The 23,066-nt window shown below is 39.4% G+C and overlaps 1 protein-coding gene across 4 annotated transcripts in view; it reads left to right on the top strand.

Annotated features, from left to right (window-relative positions):
• The window catches only part of CPQ (carboxypeptidase Q), a 537,298-nt gene that overhangs the window by 397,678 nt on the left and 116,554 nt on the right, over positions 1 to 23,066 (top strand). For all 4 annotated transcript variants that reach the window (XM_070477363.1, XM_070477364.1, XM_070477361.1 and 1 more), the window contains one exon: positions 12,932 to 13,023. In XM_070477363.1, the coding sequence (XP_070333464.1) occupies positions 12,932 to 13,023 (92 nt within the window). The remainder of the gene's footprint in view (positions 1 to 12,931; positions 13,024 to 23,066) is intronic.

The raw sequence follows: 23,066 nt of genomic DNA, 5'->3' as shown, positions 1-23,066 counted from the left end.
TTTTAGCCTTTATTTCTTCTCTGTTACTTGGGGATAACAGCCCCAGGTATCATCATACTCCCAGGTACTGTAGGATTGCTATGAAAATGAAGTGATGTCCTGTCTGGAAAGAACTTAGCACCATGTCCAGCTCAATGGCTAACATCCAGTCTACCCTGCTCTCCTCTCCCCACCTCCCCGTTTCACCGCCCCACAGCTAGTCAGCCGTCTCTAAGACAGGAGCAGTGGAGCTGTAAATAGTTTCACTCTGATGAAATCACTCTCTGCCACTCCACTCTTTGATCCCCTTCTGCCCCACCCCACACCCCCTGCCCCAAAGTGGTCCTAAACTCAAGGACCAGGTCCTAAACTCAAGGGAAGGCAGCAGCATGATGTGGTTAAGAGCGTGGAGTGGGCCCCAGACAGCCCCCTATGGGAATCCCAGCTCTGCGAGCTACCGACTGTGTAGTAAATACACACTGACTCTCTGATGAAATCTCCTTCACAAAGACAGTGAAACCTTGATGTTTAAAGAAATCATTTTTCTTGTGAAGAACTTAAAGCTCCTAGAATACCTTGTGAGTGTTTCTTTTCCAATAGGTTTTATTACTGACAGTAAAAATATATTTACATTTGGAGTTTATTTTTCACAATAATCTTGACAGTAGTATTTTCTGACTTCTGCAGAGCCCTCTGATTTTTGTGTGCAGAGAAAAGGTCTTGTCTAATTTATCTCAACTAGGCATCTAATTTTTTAGATTTCATTTGAATATTTTGGGAGCTCAGGTCCCCAAAATGTAAGTGACTCTTCAGCACCCCACACAGAAGTTAAAGTATTCCCTTTCTCTGTCATTTGAGTCGGTGATGGTTTTCGGGCCCAATACTTTATAAGACCTTTGTTTTCCTCTTGCTATAAATCTCAGTACTCAAGTGTTGTTCAGTTTCTGCATGTCTCAGTGTCTTGCTTATCTCTATTGGCCTAACAAGGTTCCTTCTTTGGTTTGGTCCCAACCCTCACTCCTACTGACCAAACGCATTTACCCAGCCAACTATCTAGAGCCATATTCTTGCCACTCTGTCTCTTGAAACTGAACGGTTTTAGATGGAACTTGAAGACCCTTAACGTGGACCTCTGAGTAATGGGACAGACACAGTAGCTTTGTTAGAGTGTATTATTTACTGACGTGAGGGGTTCAGCTGATAGAGACCGAAGGCAGAGGTTGCACAGGACGGGTCAACCCTTTCCATGCAGCTGACTGCTTGGGAAGGCGGTAGCATGATGTGGTTAAGAGCATAGGATGGGCGTCAGACAACCCCACATTAGAATCCCAGCTCTGCTGGCTACCGACTGTGTAGTATTGGGCAAGTGACAATTTTTGTGTCTCTCAGTTTCATTATTTGTAAAAGAGGAAGGCAATACTACTTGCTTTGCAGACCTAAATGAAGTCATGTTTCTGAAATTATGTGATACAGCGTCTGACAACATCTCGGCAGTGTCTGGTAGGGAACTGATGGAGTGCCCATCCATCTTGGCCCCATCTTCCTGCATCTTGTGCTGAATGTTGGCCGTCTCTATAATCACATCGATAATGCTGTCATTGCTTTTACTACTACATCATTGCTCTCCCCCAGTTCTTTTCTTCATTACCTTTCTGCCCTATCTCCCAATTCTACCCTTGAACCTAGTTAAGTCACCATCCAGAGCAATGATAAATTAATTTTTAAAAATCTGTTTTCATTAAACAGATTCAAAGTACCTACAACAATGATTGATGGTGATGGCAATGATGATAAGAATAAAGTGGGAATTTGTTACTCACTCTGCCTTTTTGATTGTAAGTTTCAAAGAGCATGACTGTCTTTTTCAGTCCTAAACTCCTTGCTCCTGGACCAGGAATAGTTGTTGAATGAAGGAGTCTGATATTTCAAGTAGCTTTGACTTTGCCATTTAATCTTCTTGATTTCTGCACAGTTAGTCCAGATGAGTATTTGTTGATTTGTATGTTCACCTGTCCTATCACAGAATGTTAGTTTCCTCTTTTATGGCATAGAATTCTTAAAACACATGCTTGTACATCCAAAGATGGACCGTGCTGTGTTTTAATAAGCATTATATGTACATATTAAATATCAATGACAGGAAATAATGTTCTTGCAATGTCAGTGTCTACACAGGGAAAAAGAATTCTAGTAGCTTGATTTTAAGGTTTGAGGACAAGGGGTCCTGGGAAAAGTTCCGAGATTGGAGGCATCACATTCCTTCCCACACTAAGCACATAACTGCATGGGTTTAGTTTCATTTCAGAAGCAAAGTGTCCACAGACTCTGAACATACCCTGGGCACTTGGCCCTGGGATGGAGCAGCTAAATTTGGAGAGTCTTTCTAAGATGACAATCCCCTGATCTAAAGAACATTTTTGCAAGTGGCTATAAATACTTTAACAGAATATATAAAATCTCTCCCTTACCCCAACGGCTTTTGTATGTAAGATGTGACATAATGACCTGGAAGAGCAAGAGGCCTACAGGTTCAGATAATCCATTACCTTGGCAACGTGGCATGCATAGATTATGCAGCATTGATTTCATGGAAACACTCTGAGTTTTCTCTAAGCTTTTTTTCATCTGGAGACTATAAATGGGTTCACACTTTTCATAATTGAGAAATGAAAGTGTTTGAGATAAACAACACATCTTCTGTAAGGCCAAATACTTCTCTTGAAAAAATGTCAGCCTCACATCCCTGTGGGTGGAGCTCAGTATTTGCAAAGTCATCAATCATAATATTCTAGATCTAACAGAGATGGCAAAGATTCCAGTCTGTTTCCATGTTCCAAACCTGTCCAAGCCCAGCCTTTTTTCCAGGCTTTACTCTCTCTTAGGCAAATGTAACTGATAACTGATTTAATGTTTAAAAATATCCTGGGTCCAAAAGTTCTTTTTACAGATCTAGTCTATATTTGTCTTGTTTCACTTTAAAACAATTTCCATTAGCTGTGCTAATCCATTCTTCATAAATACGTGTAGGGCTCTTCAGTTGACCAGGGACTGGTTTGTGGAGATCAAGAGCAGGAAGTATTAATACATTAGTCATGATTAATTACCAAATGGGTAAAACAGAAAATAACTGCTTTGGAGCTCAGAGGAAGAAGAGAGTGGAACTGAAGGTCTTAGAACTGAATTTTAAAAGATGGTTGGGATATGGGTAAATCAAGAAGGAAAAGAAAGAGCAAAGAGGATGGGATAAATGGTGTGAGCAAAAGCACAGCAGTAGGAAGAACACGAAGAGACCAGTTTACTCGAGAGGAAGCTTTGGGGAGGGCAGAAGTAGAGGCAAGTCTGGGGGAGCAGATTGGAACCTATCTGCCTAGGCTCTTGAATGCCATACTAACTAACAGGCCAGACTGCACTATGAATCAGTGGCCATCAGAGCAAGGTGCTGTGTAGGACCATCAATTGGGTACAGGAAAATATTTATTCTCTGTCTAAAACAAGACATTAATTTCTTGCTAATATTTATTGCACATGTAGACAATATTATATAAGTGTCATTTATTCGTAAATATACATATGTGGTGATGCATGCTCAAATGTTTTACTGGAAGCGATGCATGTTCAAAAAAGTGTGGAGGCAGACTCCTTCTTTAGATGACGAATGATTAAAGATGTTCATTTAATCAGTGACATATTCAAAGCAGTATTTTAAGAAGATAAATCTGGCAGCAGTCCTACAGAGAGAAGAAGCAGTTAGTTGGCGACCACAGCAATTCAGAGGACTTAAATAATGCTGGCCATGGTGGGAATGGAAAGAAGGGGGAGAGTACCAGTGACATATTGGTAATCTTGTTCCTTTCACAGGGAGATTTTCCCTTAGCAAAAGCAGTCAGCAATCACTTTGGGAGCCAAAAATGGAGCAGTGCTGAAGATGATGAGTTTTTTTTGTTCAAAATGGATTGCAAAAATGTATTGATACGACCAAACATGCTGTGGTCTGAAAACTGAAACTTAAATAGAAATAAGAATAAGAATTATGATTAATTATTGGTCAAAAGCAAGTTTAGATAACTTTACAGATCATTTTATACCCAAAGAAAATCTTTAAAAATATAGGTAGCATCCTCTCCTCTCCACCATAATCCTAAAAATGAGCCTTTGGAAGAGTAAACAGGAGCAGCTTAATGATGGTGCCTTCATTATACTGATAAAACTTCTATGCTTCATATCTGCTGTTTGGTGTTGAAAAAGGATTCCAGAAATCTTCCCTTTCAGTTGTTTGTTGGAGATGCATTATTTGTTGATAATCCTTGATTGAAATACAAATACTCTCATGCTACCTCACACAGCACCATCTTCACAAGAAATACAATTTAGAGAACCATATTGGCGAATGTGAATTTGTAAGAGAGGTAGGCTTTGGTACTTTATTTACCATATTTTTTAAAAATTTCACTATTTGTTTAACTTTCCCATTTGATGTTGCAAGGTAGAACTCTTAACAAAAGTGTGATTCAGAGTTCAAATCTATCATTAAGCAAGCTTCTTGATTTCTCGTTGCAGATAAAAACCCTCTAAATAATGATAGGGAAAAAGAAATTGTACGTTTTAAAATGGCAGCTAGATCAGGCTTGTGATCCCTACAAGACATAACATTATCTTAGAAATATTTTGATGAAAGAGTTGTATGATCAGACATTTTAAAAAAGAAAAACAAATTCATATATTTTAACTCTAGTCAGGCATCAGATATAAACTTAACATTTGTCTCAGTCAAGTTAAACTCCACTACATATTGTGTGTGTGTGTGTGTGTGTGTGTGTGTGTGTAATTATTTTGGCTGAAAATGAGTAGAATGTAGCATAGAAAAAAATATATAACATATGGACAGACATAAAAATTAAAGAGGTAAGATTAAAAGTCCCACATTAAGTAGAAGTGAATATACTCATACACCGCTGGTGGAAATATATATTGATAAGCTTTCCTTAGGGCATTGCAGACATGTTTCAAGAGCCTTAAAATTTAAAAATATTTATAATATTTTGACATTATTTCTACTTTTAAGAACTTGCCCTAAGGATAAAAATCTTAAATATGCAACAATGAAAGACTAGGTAAAAAGTTTAAGAATTATTTTCTTGAAAATTATTAATTATAATAAAAGCTATATATGTCAAGATTTTTAAGTGAAAAGTAGAATAAAATTAAATATAAAAATCACTGTTTGTATATGTATACAAATACAAGCATACAAAAATTATAAGGAAATACCATATGCTTATAGGTTCTGTTTTCTAATTTTTATTGTTTTTCATGTTTTAAGGATATATTGTTTATAATTACAAATAAATTGAAGTGAAAAATTAGAGTTATCAAAGTCTAAAATGTAAATACCTATAATTTAATACAATAAGCTGATAGAATGATTTCTGTGACCATAATATATTTATTCTATATTTAGTGACTTGATCAGCAAGAGCTATTGATTAATAATTTTGACTATTAATAGGTCCACCTGTGGTACAAAAGTAGGTAAATGTATCAGTGACTGAAGCAGATGCAGAAGTTGAAGCATGTAATAACCTGTGTTATTTGGACTTTGGTTTCACAATAAAAGTACATCTTAACTTTCTGAACTAAGGAGTAGCTAGTATGCTTTAGATTAAATGGAAAGACAGTAGCTATATATTTACCTATGTAATATGTTTATTCACTGCTTCATTCAGTCAATCAGTAAACAGTTACTCAGCACTTGTTGCGTGTCAGGTACTGGGTCAGGTTTATGAAAAAGAGAAACAAGTAACTCAGAAAATTAATGATCTAGTGGGGAGATCAACATGTAAGTGTGGTTGAAAATGGACAAAGAAGTCTGTAGAAAGTTCTAGAACACTGAGAAAGGAACAGCCAGCTTTTCCCTAAAGTTAGGGGCTCCTTCTTAAATAAAGTAAATGTTAGCAATGGACTTTGTCAAATGAATAGGAGCTTGCCAGGTGGAAAAGTTGAAGGAGCATTCTAGATAGGAAGAAGAGCATCAGTCTACAAAGGACCAGAAATCTGAGATAGCGTGGCATCTTGGGTCAGGGGCTAGTAGGAAATATGATGTGGCTGGATCTTAGGGTGAGAGGTAAAAGCAGGATGAAAAGAGAGGAAAACTGGATAAGAGCCAGAAACAGCCTTCACACCCTGGTGATCACAGCGTTTCTACTTCAGCAGTGATTAATCGTGATTTTCCTGGCTAATAGAATCCTATTCTTTATAATGAGGTAGGACTGTTCCCTTTGAATTATGGAAATTATAACTATTATGACCTGCTCCACAAACACAGGTTATAAATATGATCACATCCTTCAATCTTCTTTACCATTAATCATCCAAGCCTCCATAGGCCTTATTAGCAGGAAGTCTATTATCTCCTCCAGAGGTTCCTGGGACTTGACTCAAGACAAATGGGTCATTTCTCCTCCAGAAACCTGTGGCTGGATCCACTTGTGACTGCTATACTTTGCTGCATGGCGCTGTTCACAGTCTTAAGTTACAGTGGTGCCCATTTTGGGTAACAAGGTTACAACTCCCTTTGTTGATATTCCCATCCTCAGCTCTTGTTCTCTAAATCATAACCTCCACTAGACTGGCTGGATCAGAGGAGCTTCTGGACTTGGCCACAGGCTAGACTAAAATTCACCTTTCCCCTCAATCTTAGTCCACTGTGTCTAGAACAATAATAACCCAGATTCCTCTCTTCATCGAGGTCATTTTGTTTTAGTGGTTTCCAGGACCTTCTCTGCCCTGGGTCCTTTAGTCATGGTCACCCTCACCAAAGCTGTGGCTTTCCCAGTGGTCATGTATGGATGTGAGAGTTGGACCGTAAAGAAGGCAGAGCGCCGAAGAATTGATGGTTTCGGACTGTGTTGCTGAAGAAGACCCTTGAGAGTCCCTTGGACAGGCAGGATGTCAAACCAGTCAATCCGAAAGGAAATCAACCCTGACTATTCATTAGACGGATTGATGCTGAAACTGCAACTCCAGTACTGTGGTCACCTGATGCGAAGAGCTGACTCATTGGAAAAGACCTTGTTTCTGGGAAAGACTGAGGGCAAGAAGAGAAGGGGGTGACAGAGGATGAAATGGTTGGATGGCGTCACCAACTCAATGGACATGTGTCTGAGCAAACTCCAGAAGAAGTGAAGGACAGGGAAGTCCATGGGGTTGCAAGGATTCGGACACGACTTAGTGACTGAAGAGCAACAGTTCTCTCGTCCCCAGTCCTCCAGCCAAGGAGGCAGCAGTTGGAGCGCTGGGTCTCCTCTCAGAAGGCCCCTTTTACACTCTGATTTATCTCCTGCCTGGTACCCAGGTTGTTCCGTCAGAGAGCTCAAGAGGTAGTAGCCAGCAAGATGGGGTCTTACAAGTTTGTTGCCCTGCCCCAGTGCCCCCCAAAATTGCCTAATTGCTTTATATTTACATGACTATGAAAGATACCAAGTGATTCTTCTGAGAACAAAAGATCTTCCTCCGAGTGATTTTCTGCTTCTGCCTATAAAGAGTAGTCACAATTTACTTCACAAAAATAATTAATCTTTATGCAACCATGCCCTCTGTTTTAAAAAATCAGTGTAATGTTTTCATATATAATGAGCTATGTAAGTTGTCCAAAATGGAAATAGGTCTCAACCCCAAAACCTATATGCTTAACCACTATGCTCACTGCCTCATCTCATTCAGTTTATATACTAATATATCATTATAGGCTTCCTTGGTGGCTCAGATGGTAAAGAATCCTCCTGCAGTTCAGGAGACCTGGGTTCAATCCCTGGGGTGGGAAAATCCCCTGGAGGAGGGTATAGCAACCCACTCCAGTATTCTTGCCTGGAGAATTCCCATGGACAGAGGAGCCTGGTGGGCTATAGTCCATGGGGTCACAAAGAGTCAGACACAACTGAGGGATTAAGCACAGCACATGTCATTATTTAATGTTTAATTTAGATACTATACTTATACTAGTCAAGTTTATTACAGAATTGCATAATAGATGCATTCATGGCCAACTCTTTGCAACCCCATGGACTGCAGCCCACTAGGCTCTTCCATCCATGGGATTTTCCAAGCAAGAATAGTGGAGTTGGTTGCCATTTCCTCGTCCAAAGAATCTTCTTGACCCAAGGATCAAACCTGAGTCACTTGCATTGGCAAACTTATTCTTTAACACTGAGAATTAGACATCTCTAAACGCAGATACTGAATTGTTGATAAAGGGGAACTGGATGACAAGTGTATTTATGATCTAAACCTGCATATATGTAGAAACTGAGTATATTTACTGTAAGAGAAAATTGTGTTTTCTCTGCAAAATTTGGGATTCTCAGGTGCTGTTAGTGGTAAAGAAGCTGCCTGCCAATGCAGGAGACATAATAGACACAGGTATGATCCCTGGGTTGGGAAGATCCCCTGGAGGAGGGAATGGCAAAGCACTCTAGTATTCAGGCCTGGAGAATCCTATGGACAGAAGAGCCTGGGGGGCTGCAGTCCATGGGATCGCAAAGAGTTGGACATTACTGAAGTGACTTAGCACGCACGCATGCTGCAAAATTAGGTCTCAGACCAGAGAAGACTATTTACATAGTTTCGGTAGGATTGAAGCGGAGTAGTAAACAGGCATTTGGGTTAATACACTTTGCTTATAAATAGTGTTCTTTAGAATTCATAATTTGGAAAATCTATCTCCAAGGGTAGATTAATCCAACTTTGGCTCACTCCTCAGCCAAGTGTAGGACAGTCAGTTGACCTTCCCAATTTATCAGCCTCTTATTTTTAAATTTGATAACAATAAAAAATAAACTACTGCCAGATTATTTTCACCCTTCCTCATAGACACTGTTTTCCCAGTAGTGTTATTACTCTCCTCAATAAAATGAAAGTGAAGTGCATGTACGTCATAGTTCGTAAACAAAGGCAAAATTCTGACATATTAGCCATAGTCTGTGTTCTCTTAAAGGAAAACTGTAATGCCATATAATGTTTCTTGTACTCTCTGAAGTTCTTAATTAAAAATTCCAGGAGGTCAAGAGATCTCTGGGCAGGTTTTGTTACATTTATGGGGGAACTAATTGCTTATCTTTTGAGAAAACCTTAATGAGACCTGACTCCGAGGCTGCTCAGCCCAGAGTCCTTCCTCTCAGCTCAAAGACTTATTTCCTGTGCTTGCCTTAGTCTGGCTCTGTGAACCACTGAGCCAGGGCCAGAGCTGTGAGCTAAGACTCCTGCGGATTCATTTACCCTAGTTCTGCTGCAAGATGAGAGCCCTGCCCTGGACCTTGAATCACTTTGCTGTGTTGCTGTCAGTATTAGTGCTTTACTATTGTTGTTAGTATTTTTGTTACTTTATATACTTAAAATTCCCAGCTTTTAAAACCAGTTTGAATTTGAGATACATAAGAAATTCTGTTATTTAAAAATGATAAATATAGACATCCCTTGTATCAACGTCACTCAGCTTTCAGATTTATTGTGTTGTGGTTTGTTTTTTGTTTTTTGTTTTTGTTTTTTGCTTTATCCAGAAACTAAAAATTCTGATTGTCTTCAGTTTTTAAAGCGAGGAAACAACTTCTGTTTACTTGGAGGTAGACATGCTCTGTGTTGGAATGAGGGCATATTCCACTGAATATGTGTTTTTCCACAAGCTGAAAGAGATTCTGTGTTTTTCCACAAGCTAGATGAAACTTGTATCTTCCCCTTGGCTGCAAGTGCATTCTGTGTAAACAAAGATGTCCTGTGGCTCCTAGGGAAGGGGAAGGAGGAAGATGCCTCTTTCCTTGTTCTCTCGCAGGCGCTCCCTGGAAATCACTGGCACAGGCTGAAGTTCGTGGAGTGATGTAGAGGGAAGCTAACACACGATTCTTGAAAGCCTACTGTGTGCCAGGAACTGTGATTCATATTTACTTAAATGCCTGGTCTCATTTAATTTTCTTAACAAGGCCATGAGGCAATTACCCTTTTCCTTACTGTGTAGATGAAGAAACCGAGGCTCAGAGAGATTGGGCAAGTCCTCTAAAGTCACAGAGCCAGAAGGGGCAGAGCAGGGACCCCGAGTTTATTGAGATCCCGCAGCCAGCACCTCTCCATCCCAACACTGCCCATCTGTGGCCTCAGGTGGCCTGGGAGCCCAAACTCCAGGCTAGAGGCAGGGTCTAGGGCTGAGTGAAGTCCCTTTCTCTTAGGTTCTGGGGGCAATCGAAAGGTCAGAGCAGAAAAGGGACTTTGCAGCCCAGTCGGTATCTGCTTAACCGCCGGTTTCCTAACCTCTTCTGTTGGGCCTTCACCTCGACTGTGGAGTAGAATGGGGACTGAATTTCTCCAGGACTGAGTGGGGCTGGGGGACTCTCTTTGTCTCCTCAGGGTCAGCTGTACACTGACTATGCTGTTGTTGTTTGCAGGTTTTAGCTCTCATCACTTCAAACAGACCACTGTTTTGTTATCTTAATGGAACATCACTGGCCACCTGGCTGATTTGAAATGTGAGGGAGACTAATCCCGTACAGCAATGATTTGCAAGTTAGAACACCAAGTCTATGGGAATATTCAGAGCATTTGCTTTGAAATATTAATTTTTCTCTAACTCGTGCTAAACTGTCACTTGATCCTTATTTAGAGAATTCCATCATTTTAATAATTTGGTACTGTTTCGCTGGTAAAGGCAGAGATATGTAAACAGAAAGTTTTTTTCCCCTTTTTTATGGGTTTAAAAAAAGATTCAGAATTTTCATTTGCAGCACTTATCCTTTTTTCTTTTACTTTTTTCTATGTTGCAAGCAAAATGTCATTTGGTTGAAATTGACATTAAGCACATTTCTGTTGGAGGAGCCAATGATTGTGATCTTTAGATAGACTGATTAGGTTTCTTTCTCCAACAACAGTTTGTGCTATGAAGGTGAGTAGGCAGTTTGTGGAGCAGGCAGCGGGCCCTTCAGGATTCTTCTTCAGCAGGGACTTGAATGACTTTGGAAGATTGTCTGTACTGAGTGTTTAGATGCTCCTTCTCTCTCTGGGTAAAAGCATATGCTCTGTGCCCGGCTATCCATTATGTAGTTTTATAATTCATTCACTGACTGTCTGCCACATGCCAGATACAGAGTGTCTTACATACATCATCACATCTCGTTTCATCCTCACAGCCACCCTGGGAAATTGTTATGTTATGAACATGTAATATTCCCTCCACTCTTCAGATAAGGAAGCTGAAGTTCAGGTGGAAAAATGTCTCAGTGGTTACACAGCTGGTGCTTGTTGATAGCGGGGCTTAGCAGATCTGTCCACATTTTTCAACTGTAATACTTTGCCTGGAAAATGAACTAGCAGGAAAGTTTTAGGAGATGAGGCTGGGATAGTGATAGAGAGCTTTGAATTTTACTCTAAGACACCACACCTTGGATTTATTTATTCGTTTGGTACGTATTTATTGGGCACCAAATATGTGTGCCGAACAGTCTAGGCACTGGCGGCATCACCTTGAACCAGAAGCTTACACTGTGGCTCTTGGAGGTCTTGAAGAGAGAAATGACGTGCTCTGGTATATGTTCCACAAGGGGCCTGCTGACTGCAGTGCAGACCTCACCTGCAGAGGGACGTGGATTGGGCAGGGAGCCCAGCTTAGAGGCGACTGCAACAGTCCAGACAGAAATGGGTGGGGCTTGGGCCAGCATGGGAACAGAGGTGAAAGGTTGGATTCTAGATAGACTTAGCAGAAACACCAATGGGATCGGCTGAACAACTGGATGTGGAAATTGCTTTTCTGGGCTTCAATTGGAACTAAGGTCAGCCTGTCTCAACTCAACTCAACAGCTGGAACTCAACAGCCTGTGCTGTTTGATGTCAAAATTGCTCAAGTGTAAAGTCATTTCACAGTGTTTCATTTAGTAAAAAGCTTAGCTCCTTTTCAGTACCTTAGCACTAGACTTACGCAAGGAGAATGCCTGTCGGTGTCCAGAGGAGGAGGAACAGAGCTCCATTTCCCAGGAGCACTTATCATCCAGGCTGCAGTCACCCAGGCTGCTCCCTTCAAGAAGGCCATGTGCCTGGGTGGCAGCACTGGGTAGCCATATTTGATGTTTGTTTTGTGTCCGTCTCGGAGCCATTCATAGTCCTTCCCTATGGCTTCCCTGCAGTGAGGCAAGAGGAAAGGTCTTCTTAATAAGCTTTAAGCCCCGTTTCATGTTTTTCTGCACTTATTATTTCTCAGAAACAACATCATCAGGTCCAAATCAGAAACAAGTTTCCAGTCTTGGTCAAAAAGTGGAACTCCCATCCTACTATTTGACCTTTGTAGTTAACTTTTACGGAGCTGACACCATCACTCAAAAATGGTTCTAAATATGCCAGATCTGCCAGTAACTTCAAGGACTGCAGGATGTAAGTTTGTATTTCCCAAGTCAATGAATGCAGCATTGTGTTTTCTTCGTGATCATTCATTACTAAGGATAGCATGGCAGTTGGCTATACTTGTGGATTTAGACTAAGAAGCAACCCCTTACATACCTTATCTTGAAGTAGAGACTAATCACTGGGTTTTAGTTAATCATGGGAAGGAAGGCCTCAGGATCTGCCTAGAGTCTTCCTAACTACATCTTCTGGATGAACTCTAGTAGCCCAGTGAACTTGGCCATCAATTGTGTCCTACCGGGTACGCTGTCCAGTTAAAAATATGAATAGAGGCTCTCACTCCCTGGGCTGCAGACAGCATTCGTCACAATCCCTTTCGTCATTAACCTGCCCTGGAGATTGGCCCTGAGGGTCCTGACCCTCTGCTGGGTCAGCCACACCGTGAATCAGGCAGCCACACCAGCAAGAGATGAAAGGGCATGCCTCTCATTCCTTCCTGCAGAATTCAGATGAGCGGCCCTGCTATTTTTTTTTTTTAATTCAAAACCAACTGAAGAATCACTTATTTTATTATTATTCCCAGGGCTGCGTCCAAAGAGAACTCTGCGTTTGGTGCTCTGGACGGCGGAGGAGCAAGGTGGAGTGGGTTCCTCCCAGTATTACCAGCTGCACAAGGTAGGGGAGCAGCCACGGATCGCTGGGCGTTTGCACAAGTGATGTCAGTGTAAATACACCAAAAGCACTGGCGCTTTGGGTTTGAAAATGTCCTCTATTGTCCTGAAGACTCAACGGCACTCTGTGGTAGGCTGACCCTGGCAAACACCCCTTGCAGAAATCTTCCTCATTCAGCCCTATCAAGGAGAACACCCTGGTGAGCTGCGGGATTTTCTATTTCCACATTAGTCTGTGGCATTCGGAAGATTCCACTTGCTATGTAGCCATTTTCGTTGACTCTCCAGTTCTGCTATGCTCATGTATGCCAGAGAAGCAGTAACAGGTTAACAGTCCCTGTTCCTACTGAGCCCACCCCCATGCCCCAATGTCCCAAGTGCTGGTATTTCAAAGCCACATCCTGAGACCTTGAGTCAGCCAGGAGCATTGATAGCGGCCGTGGGAATGGCAGCAACCGGAGGTCTCAGACCTGGGAACATGGAGGGCAGTGTGGTTTGACACTGACCTAAACAAGGCAAAAGTGAAGCTTGAGGCAAGAAGGTGATAGTGGAAGATCATATGTAGAAATACAAGACCACATTTAAGACAGGGAAAAGGGGCTCTCAAGGCAAAAGAAATAAAAGCAAAAATAAACAAATGAGACCTAATCAAGCTTAAAAGCTTTTGCACAGCAAAGGAAACCATAAAGAAAACAAAAAGGCAATCAGTGGAATGGGAGAAAATGCTTGCAGATGACTTGATCAACAAAGATTTAATATCCAAAATGTACAAACAACCCAATCAAAAATGAGCAGAAAACCTTATAAGACATTTCTCCAAATGGCCAAGAGGCACATGAAAAGATGTTCAACATCACTAATTATTAGAGAAATGCAGATCAAAACCACAATAAGGTATCACTTCACATCAGTCAGAATGGACATCATCAAAATGCCTGCAGATAATACATTCTGAAAGAAAAGGGAACCCTCATACCCTGTTGGTGGGAATGTGAATTGGTGCAGTCGCTATGGAAAACAGTATGGATGTTCCTTTAAAAATGAAAACTAGAACTACCATATGACCCAGCAATCCCATACCTGGGCATGTATCTGGAAAGGATGAAAACCCTTAAACTGAAAAGGTGCATGCATCCCGATGTTCATGGCAGCACTAATTTACAGTAGCCAAGACATGACAGGAACCCAAGTGCCAGTCAACAGATTTATGATGTGGTATATATATATATACACACACACATACAGTGGGGTATTATTACTCAGTCATAAAAAATTGACATTTGCAGCAACATGAATGGACCTAGAGAATATCATACTAAGTGAAGTAGGATAAAGAAGACAGAGAGGACAGAGAAGGATAAATATTTTATGATTTCACTTATATGTGAAATCTGAAATAATACAAATGAATGTATATACAAAACAGAAACAGAAGCGCAGACATAGGAGACAAACTTAGAGTTACCAAAGGGGAAAGGGAGTCAGGGTGGCGGGGGATAAATTAGGAGCATGGCATTATCAGATACAAACTACTATATAAAATCGATGAGCAACGAGAATTCGCTATATAACAGGAGATGTACAGAATCTTGTAATAGCCTATAATGGAAAATATCCTGAAAAAAATATGTATGCATAACTGAATCACTTTGCTGTACACCTAAAATTAAAACAATATTATAAATCAGCTAAACTTAATTTAAAAAAAAAATGAGGGGCAGGGAGATTAATATCAAGGACAACCTTTGAGAAAGGGGAGAGGGGGCAAAATGTACAAGCTCAAATCAACTGTTAGTTTAAAGAGGAATTCCCCAGTACAAACCATGTTTAGAAGTTTGAACTTTGTCCAGAGGACAAGCGAGTAATTAAATTATTTTTAAGAAAGAGCGTTTAGAATCCATATATCTTGGCCTCTATTAAAAACAAAACACCTTAAGGAACTCTTCTGAAGCTCTGTCATTCTCTACTTCAAGGAAAAAAAATGGATTTATTAATATAACTGCAATATATAACCAGCTTGAAATTTTCTCAACCATTGAAATTCCTTAGATCTAAAGCAAAATTTATTTCTCTGAAGATTTTGAGTTTTGCTGTAGCCTACTACATGGATAAAATTAGAAATTACTTGATTTTAAACTTCTAAGAGGTTGGCAAGTATAAACACACACACACACACAAATATGAATATATACTCAACGGGCATGCAGTGTAGCTATTTAATCTTGAAAACATCCATGTTGCCTTCATACAAATGTTTCTATATACTGGTGGCTGGTCTGAATTGCAGGTTCAGGGATCGAAAGAAGAAATTCCAGAAAGAGAAAACACAGGCCTTTTGTTTTAGGATAGCTCTTTATCTCTCCTTTAAAAAGACATTCTGTGTGTTTTACAAGACACAACCAGTTCTGAAGGACTTAATTCTGTATTCTTATGATTAGCACACGGATCTAAGAATTGTCAAGAGCATAATGATTTCTGGGTGGCTGAGTTTAACTTTAAAGTAACTCTAATAAGGACCTCATCCTTGAGGAGTAAGTGGGTTTGAGTGAATAGTCAGGAGGGAGGAAAAAAGAGAGCCACTCTCCTTCATATTGATGAGAACTGCCTGACAAGCACCCTTGGCATCGGTATGTGTGATAATAAACAGGAACAGAATTTAATTTGGCAATTGTAAAAAGAAAAGATTTGAACTTTTAAAATAACTATGCTAGCATTTTTATGATATAGTATGGTTATTAATGATCTATATCAAGGATCAGTAAGTTATGGCCTGTGGACTCAATCCATATGTTTATGTACAGACCTCAAGACAAGAATGTTTTTATATGTTTTAACTGATTATATGACAGATCGTATGTGGCCTGTAAGCCCCAAAATATTAAGTATCTGACCCTTTACGGGAATGGTTCATTGATCCTTAATTTATATGATAAAAATCATAAAACATTTTCATGTTATTTCCATACAATAATTTATTTATAACTTTGTATGACCTAAATTATAATTTTATAGATTTTGTTTGGAGCCAGTTAAGTGTTTTGGAGAAAGATATTATTTCAATAACACAAGTTACATTACCACTCTTTTTTTATGCATTCTTATTTGGTGTAGAGTTTTACCATAAAGTTAGCTAGACTTTCATAGCATTAATTATAGAGAAAACCAGTATGTAAAATTTCTTCTTTTTGTATGTTTGTAAAAAATTATTTCTTCTTTTTTGTTGCCTTGAATATATTCTTTTTCATCATTATAGAATCTTTTCAACAGTAAAAATTCTATAAATATTACTTTAATGGATATGTATATAAGCTAAACTTTCATGGGAATAAAATTAATATTACCATTTATTATCCTTTTCTTAGTAAATATATCTTTGTTTATAACTAATATATTCATAGAAAAATATATAAAATTAAAATGATTTAAAATCATATGCTTAAACTTATTACCTAATTTTCAAAATTGTATACAGATTAATAGCTGCCTTTACTTCATAATTATGCTTTCTTATAAAGTATTAGTTCAATTATTATAATAATTGCTAGCCTTACTTAATTGTCATGAAATATGTGAGGCTATTTGTGGTTTGCATATAAATTTTGAAACAAAAATCGAACTTTATTGTGATATCTAAAACACTTTACAAGGAAGTAAATTCCAACTGAAAAAGGTCTATGAGCATTTTAGCCAGCATGACTAATAAATAATTCAAACAGGAAATACCTAGTTTTTCACTATATTTTGAAGTCAACTTGAATAGAAATCATTCCTGGTGTCCATCCAGCATGCCCATAACAATTCATAGCATAAAGTCCCATAAGGGCTGTGGAGCTGTGTACATATTATTCTCTCTCTTTTTTTTTTTTTTTAATGGCAAAAACCACCACAGTATTGTAAAGTAATTAGCCTCCAATTAAAATAAATGAATTAATTTTATAAAGTTATTTCACTTATTTTGATAAACTGTAAACTTTTCTCTCCTAGTGTGGAAGTCCTTTCCACAGGCTCCTTACATTATCACACGAAGTTGAGAATTATTTAAATGTATATTGTTTGTACTTTATTGATTCATTTAAAAGTAACACATTTTTCAGGAGTTTCCCTGGTGGCTCAGTGGTAAAGAATCCGCTGGCCAATGCAAGAAGACCCAAGAGACCCGGGTTCTATCCCTGGTTTGGGAAGATTCCCTGAAGAGGGAAATGGAGATCTGCTCCAGGATTCTTGCCTGGAAAACTCCGTGGACAGAGGAGCCTGGTGGGCGACAGCACAGCGGGTCGCAGAGCTGAACATGAGTGTGACTGAGCACACTCACACAGTGTGAGGTGCGCTCATGTGATAGAGTAGGGAAGTCCCATCAGTCGGCCAGTGGGGAACTTTTCCAGGTCCCCTAACTATTTTGGAGTACTGATGGGGGCGTATTAGGGGTGAGGCTGGTGAATTTCTTGGTGGGATTAGGCGGCCATTGGATGTTTAGGTGAAAGGGCTGCCTCTCCTTACCCTCAGCTGCTTAATGCATGGCTTCACAAAAGAGGCAGACGGGACTTAGCAACTAAACAATAACAATAATACATTTCTCCTGCTGTTTTATTGAGGAATAATTAGCACTCAGTGATAAAATGAGCAGTTATGCTTTCTAACTGTCTCATCCTCTGCTGTACTCTTCTCCTCTTGCCCTCAATCTTTCCCAGAATCAGGGTCTTTTCCAGTGAGTCCGCACTTCGTATCAGGTGGCCAAACTATTGGAGCTTCAGTTTCAGTCTGTCCTTCCAATGAATATTCAGGACTGATCTCCTTTAGGATGGACTGGTTGGATCTCCTTGCAGTCCAGGGACTCTCAAGAGTCTTCTCCAACACCACAGTTCAAAAGCATCAGCTCTTCAGTGCTCAGCTTTCTTTATGGTCCAACTCTCATATACATATGTGACTAATAGAAAAACCACAGCTTCTGTACATCTGTGTCTCTTTTTCTGTTTTGCATATAGGGTTATCATTACCATCTTTCTAAATTCCATATATATGCGTTAGTATACTGTGTTGGTCTTTATCTTTCTGGCTTACTTCACTCTGTATGATGGGCTCCAGTTTCATCCATCTCATTAGAACCGATTCAAATGAAGTAAAGTAATTAGCCTCCAACTAATAAAAATTAAAAAAGAAAAAAAAAAGAAAAACCGCAGCTTTTACTATATGGACCTTTGTCAGCAAAATGACATCTCTCCTTTTTAATATTTTGTCTAGCTTTGTCACATCTTTTCTTCCAAGGAGCAAGCATCTTTTAGTTTTGTGACTGCAATCAATGTCCTCAGTGATTTTGGAGCCCAAAAAAATAAAATCTGTCACTGCTTCCACTTTTTCCCCATCTATTTGCAATGAAATGATAGGACCAGATGCCATGATCTTATTTTTTAAATGTTGAGTATTAAGCCAGCTTTTTCACTTTCCTCTTTCACCCTCATCAAGAGGCTCTTTTAGTTCCTCTTCACTTTCTGCCATTAAAGTGGTATCAACTGCATATCTGAGGTTGTTGATCTTTCTCCTGACAATCTTGACTCCAGCTTGTGCTTCCTCCAGCCCAGCATTTCTCATGATGTACTCTGCATATAAGTTAAATAAGCAGGGTGACAACATACAGCCTTGATGTACTCCTTTCTCAATTTTGTACTAGTCCTTTGTTCCATGCTTGGTTCTAACTGTTGCTCCTTGATGTGTATACAGATTTCTCAGGAGGCAGGTAAGGTGCTCTGGTATTCCCATCTCTTTAAGAAGTTTCCACAGTTTGTTATGATCCACAAAATCAAAGGCTTTAGTGTAGTCAATGAAGTAGAAGTAGATGTTTTTCTGGAATTCCCTTGCTTTTTCTATGATCCAGTGTATGTTGGCAATTTAATCTCTCATTCCTCTGTCTTTTCTGAATCCAATTTGTACATCTGGAATTTCTCAATTCACATACTGTTGAAGCCTGGCTTGAAGGATTTTGAGCATTACCTTGCTTCTAGTCCTATTGCCACTGCTGATTTTTCCAAATTTGCTGACATATTAAGTGCAGTACTTTAACAGCATCATCTTTTAGAATTTGAAATAACTCAGCTGGAATTTCATCACATCCACTTGCTTTGTTAATAGTAATTCTTCCTAAGTCCCACTTGACTTCACACTCCAAGATGTCAGGCTCTAGGTGAGTGACCACACCTTCATGGTTTTCTGGGTTATTAAGACCTTTTTGTATAGTTCTTCTGTATATTCTTGCCACCTCTTGTTAATCTTGTCTGCTTCTGTTAGGTCCTTGCCATTTCTGCCCTTTATTGTGCCCATCTTTGCATGAAATATTCCCTTGGCATCTCCAATTTTCTTGAAGTAGCTCTAGTCTTTCCCAGTCTATTGTCTTCCTCTATTCCTTTGCATTGTTCACTTAAGAAGTGATCTCTCCCTGCTATTTTCTGGAACTCTGCATCCAGTTGTATATATTTTCCCCTTTCTCCTTTGCCTTTCGCTTCCCTTTTTTCTCAGCTATTTGTAAGGCCTCCTCAGACAACCACTTTGCTTTCTTGTATTTCTCTTTCTTGGGGATGGTTTTGGTCACCACTTCCTGCACAATGTTACGAACCTCCATCCATAGTTCTTTGGACACTCTGTCTGCCAAATCTAATCCCTTGAATCTATTCATCACCTCCACTGTATAGTCATGAGGGATTTGATTTAGGTCGTATCTGAAAGGTCTAGTGGTTTTCTCTTCTTTCTTCCATTTAAGCCTGAATTTTGCAATAAGGAGCTCATGATCTGATCCTCAGTCAGCTCCAGATCTTGTCTTTGCTGTCTGTATAGAGATTTTCCATCTTTGGCTGCAAAGAATATAATCAACCTGATTTTGGTGTTGATCATCTGGTGCTGTTCATGGGTAGAGCTGTCTCTTCTGTTGTTGGAAGAGGGTGTTTGCTGTGACCAGTGTGTTCTCTTGGCAAAACTCTGTTAGCCTTGCCCTGCTTCATTTTGTACTTCAAGGCCAAACTTGCCAATTACTCCAGGTATCTCCTTAGTTCCTACTTTTGCATTCCAACCCCCTATGATGAAATGGATATCTATTTTTGGTCTTGGTTCTAGAAGATCTTTTTTTTTCATTTTTTTTTATTAGTTGGAGGCTAATTACTTTACAATATTGTAGTAGTTTTTGTCATACATTGACATGAATCAGCCATGGTTTTACATGTATTCCCCATCCCGATACCCCCTCCCACCTCCCTCTCTACACGATCCCTCTGGGTCTTCCCAGTGTACCAGGCCCGAACACTTGTCTCATGCATCCAACCTGGGCTGGTGATCTGTTTCACCATAGATAGTATACATATTTCAATGCTGTTCTCTCAAAACATCCCACCCTCGCCTTCTCCCACAGAGTCCAAAAGTCTGTTCTGTACATCTGTGTCTCTTTTTCTGTTTTGCATACAGGGTTATCATTGCCATCTTTCTAAATTCCATATATATGTGTTAGTATACTGTAATGGTCTTTATCTTATAGGTCTTCATAGAACCATTTGACTTCAGCTTCTTCAGCATTAGTGGTTGGGGCACAGACTTGGATTACTGTGATGTTGAATGGTTTGCCTTGGAAATGAACAGAGATCATTTGGTCAATTTTGAGATTGCACCCAAGTACTTCATTTCAGACTCTTTTGTTGACTATGAGGGCTGCTTCATTTCTTCTAAGGAATTCTTGCCTGCAATAGTAAGTGTAATGGTCATCTGAATTAAATTCGCCCATTGCCATGCATTTTAGCTCACGGATTACTAAAATGTAGATGTTCACCCTTGCCATCTCCTGCTTGATCACATCCAAGTTTCCTATTGTGTGGGTTAGTATATAGCACAACTTCTTCATCCGTTCTCCTGCTTATGGACCTTTGGGTTGCTACTAGCTTTAGCTATTGTAAATAAGGCTGATATGAGATTTTTGTACAAATCTTTAGGTGAAGATATGCATTTCTTTTCTCTTCTAGTAGTAGAATTGCTGGCTCATGTGAGAGATGAATGTCTACCTTTGTTAGAGACTGTCAAAGTGGCAGGAGGTTGTACCATTTGACATTCCCACCAGCAACATATGAGAGTCCTAACTGCTCCCCCATCCTACCCAATATATAGTAGTGTTTGTTAGACTTTTTATTTCTGACCATTCTTGTGGGAATAATAATTTTACGAGATACAGTTCTGAAAAGTCCCAGGAAAAGTTCTGACTCCACTTCTAATGACCATCATTGTTTCACCCTTTCCTGCTTCCTTGCCTTCATTCTTTGTTCTGTCTCATGATTTACCAAGATCAAAGGCCTTTTTACCCAGCATGAGGTTTGTGGAGCTATTCATGGTTGGAGTGACCTTATTTCAATTTGGGGGAACACGGGAGAGCCCTCCTCTCATGTCCACAGGGGACTCCCTAGAGACAGACCTCCCAGCGGGGTGGGGCTGCTGGGACTCAGCTGGAACCAAAGCCGGCCTGAGGCTCCAGCGGGTTTGGGGAGGGAGATTTCCCTCGTGCCCCCGAAAGAGTTTATTCTAGAAAGTGGGAAAAGGATATCAGAAAATGCTTTGTGTTATTCTTTGTTGATAAAATTATTATTTTTAAAAAATATGAACAGGTCTTTTTTTTTTTTTTTTTTTGGTTGAATTCAGCTTACATTCACTGAGAAAGGAATGTCACCACATGTAGAGGATATTATTGTGCTCTGGTGATTTTTAAGAGTTTACTTATCAGAGTGGAATTTAACTTTGGAATTAAAAAACATTGCAGATGATTTTATTGAATTTTCATGTCAATGAGTCAAATGAGTGTTTTCCAGATGCCATTTGCCTAATCTGCTTTTCATGGGAACAATGTTACTTTCTTCTGTACTCTTAGAAGGAGAGAAGGATGTCATTTCTCATGTCCTGAAACATACAAAGGAGGAAAAACACCCTAGACTAGTTTCAACTCTATTGCTGGCATTTTTAAATCTTTTCCATTTTAAGCAAAAATATGATCTGGCATAATTATAATGAGTAAGGTAATCTGGCCTTGAGAAAGCCTCATTACACAAAGTAATCAAATAAAATAGATTGATATGTTCTATTCTGGCATGAAAAATATTTTAACCTTTTCCTGATTTATTGCACAAACTACTGGCAATTGAATTACTGGGATTATGAACACTGCTGTGTTCTGGTAGTCATTAATAAGGGCAATATTTTAAACAGCTTTATTAAATGAGGGATGGGATGTATGATCATTCTAAATACATTAGTTTATCCTAACTCAAGCCAACTCTAAAACAGAAGAAGTTAAAATGAATATGTATAATATTTTGTCAGAATTTCTGGTGTTGCCACGCTGAGGAACAAAATTTCCTCTTTACTTATGTAAATATATAAAAATGCCAGCTTCTTTTAGTAGTAAAGTTCTTGCCAACTTCCCAACCCACGCTGGGTTCATGTTTCACTCTAAAATAAAAGATACTTGGAAATGCATTTGAGAATTCTTCAATGTTATCTGGGCAAATGGATTTACTTTGGCATTTTTATTTCACCAACCCTATTGCTTCCATGTAATGTTGATTTAGCTAGGGTAACACTGCTAGAGAGAAAACAGTGTTGTACTCATCTGCTGCTCTGGTTATAAAAGTAATAGACCTGATAGGCTCATTCAGCCTGATTGTGTCTGGACTGGGTCTCCATTTCTTATACCGTTAATGTTCCATGCAGTATAGATGTACTAATCAGAGGTTATGGTTTCAGTCATTACTGCTGGGCTTCGATGCATCCACGTTTCTCTTTCAGTGCCTAGGTATTTGCATTAGTCTGTCACGCACATCACAAAATTGGTTTAAATTTCATTTCTCTTAGTGTCTTCTTGGTCTGGAGTCCCATGTAGTTCCAACATTCACATAATTTCTACAGCACGCCTGGGAGCTCTTTTGAGGTCTTATTCGAATTTGTGAATTTTATTTTATATTTTAAGGAAAATGCTGTCTTTTGCATTTGTTTGCTTTCTCCTGAGAATTCCATTATGACTATGGGACTTTAGAA

Source organism: Odocoileus virginianus, chromosome 15, assembly GCF_023699985.2.
Source record: "Odocoileus virginianus isolate 20LAN1187 ecotype Illinois chromosome 15, Ovbor_1.2, whole genome shotgun sequence".
Lineage (NCBI taxonomy): Eukaryota > Metazoa > Chordata > Mammalia > Artiodactyla > Cervidae > Odocoileus > Odocoileus virginianus.
Note: the sequence above shows the minus strand (reverse complement) of the source record. Positions and strands in the feature narration are given on the sequence as shown.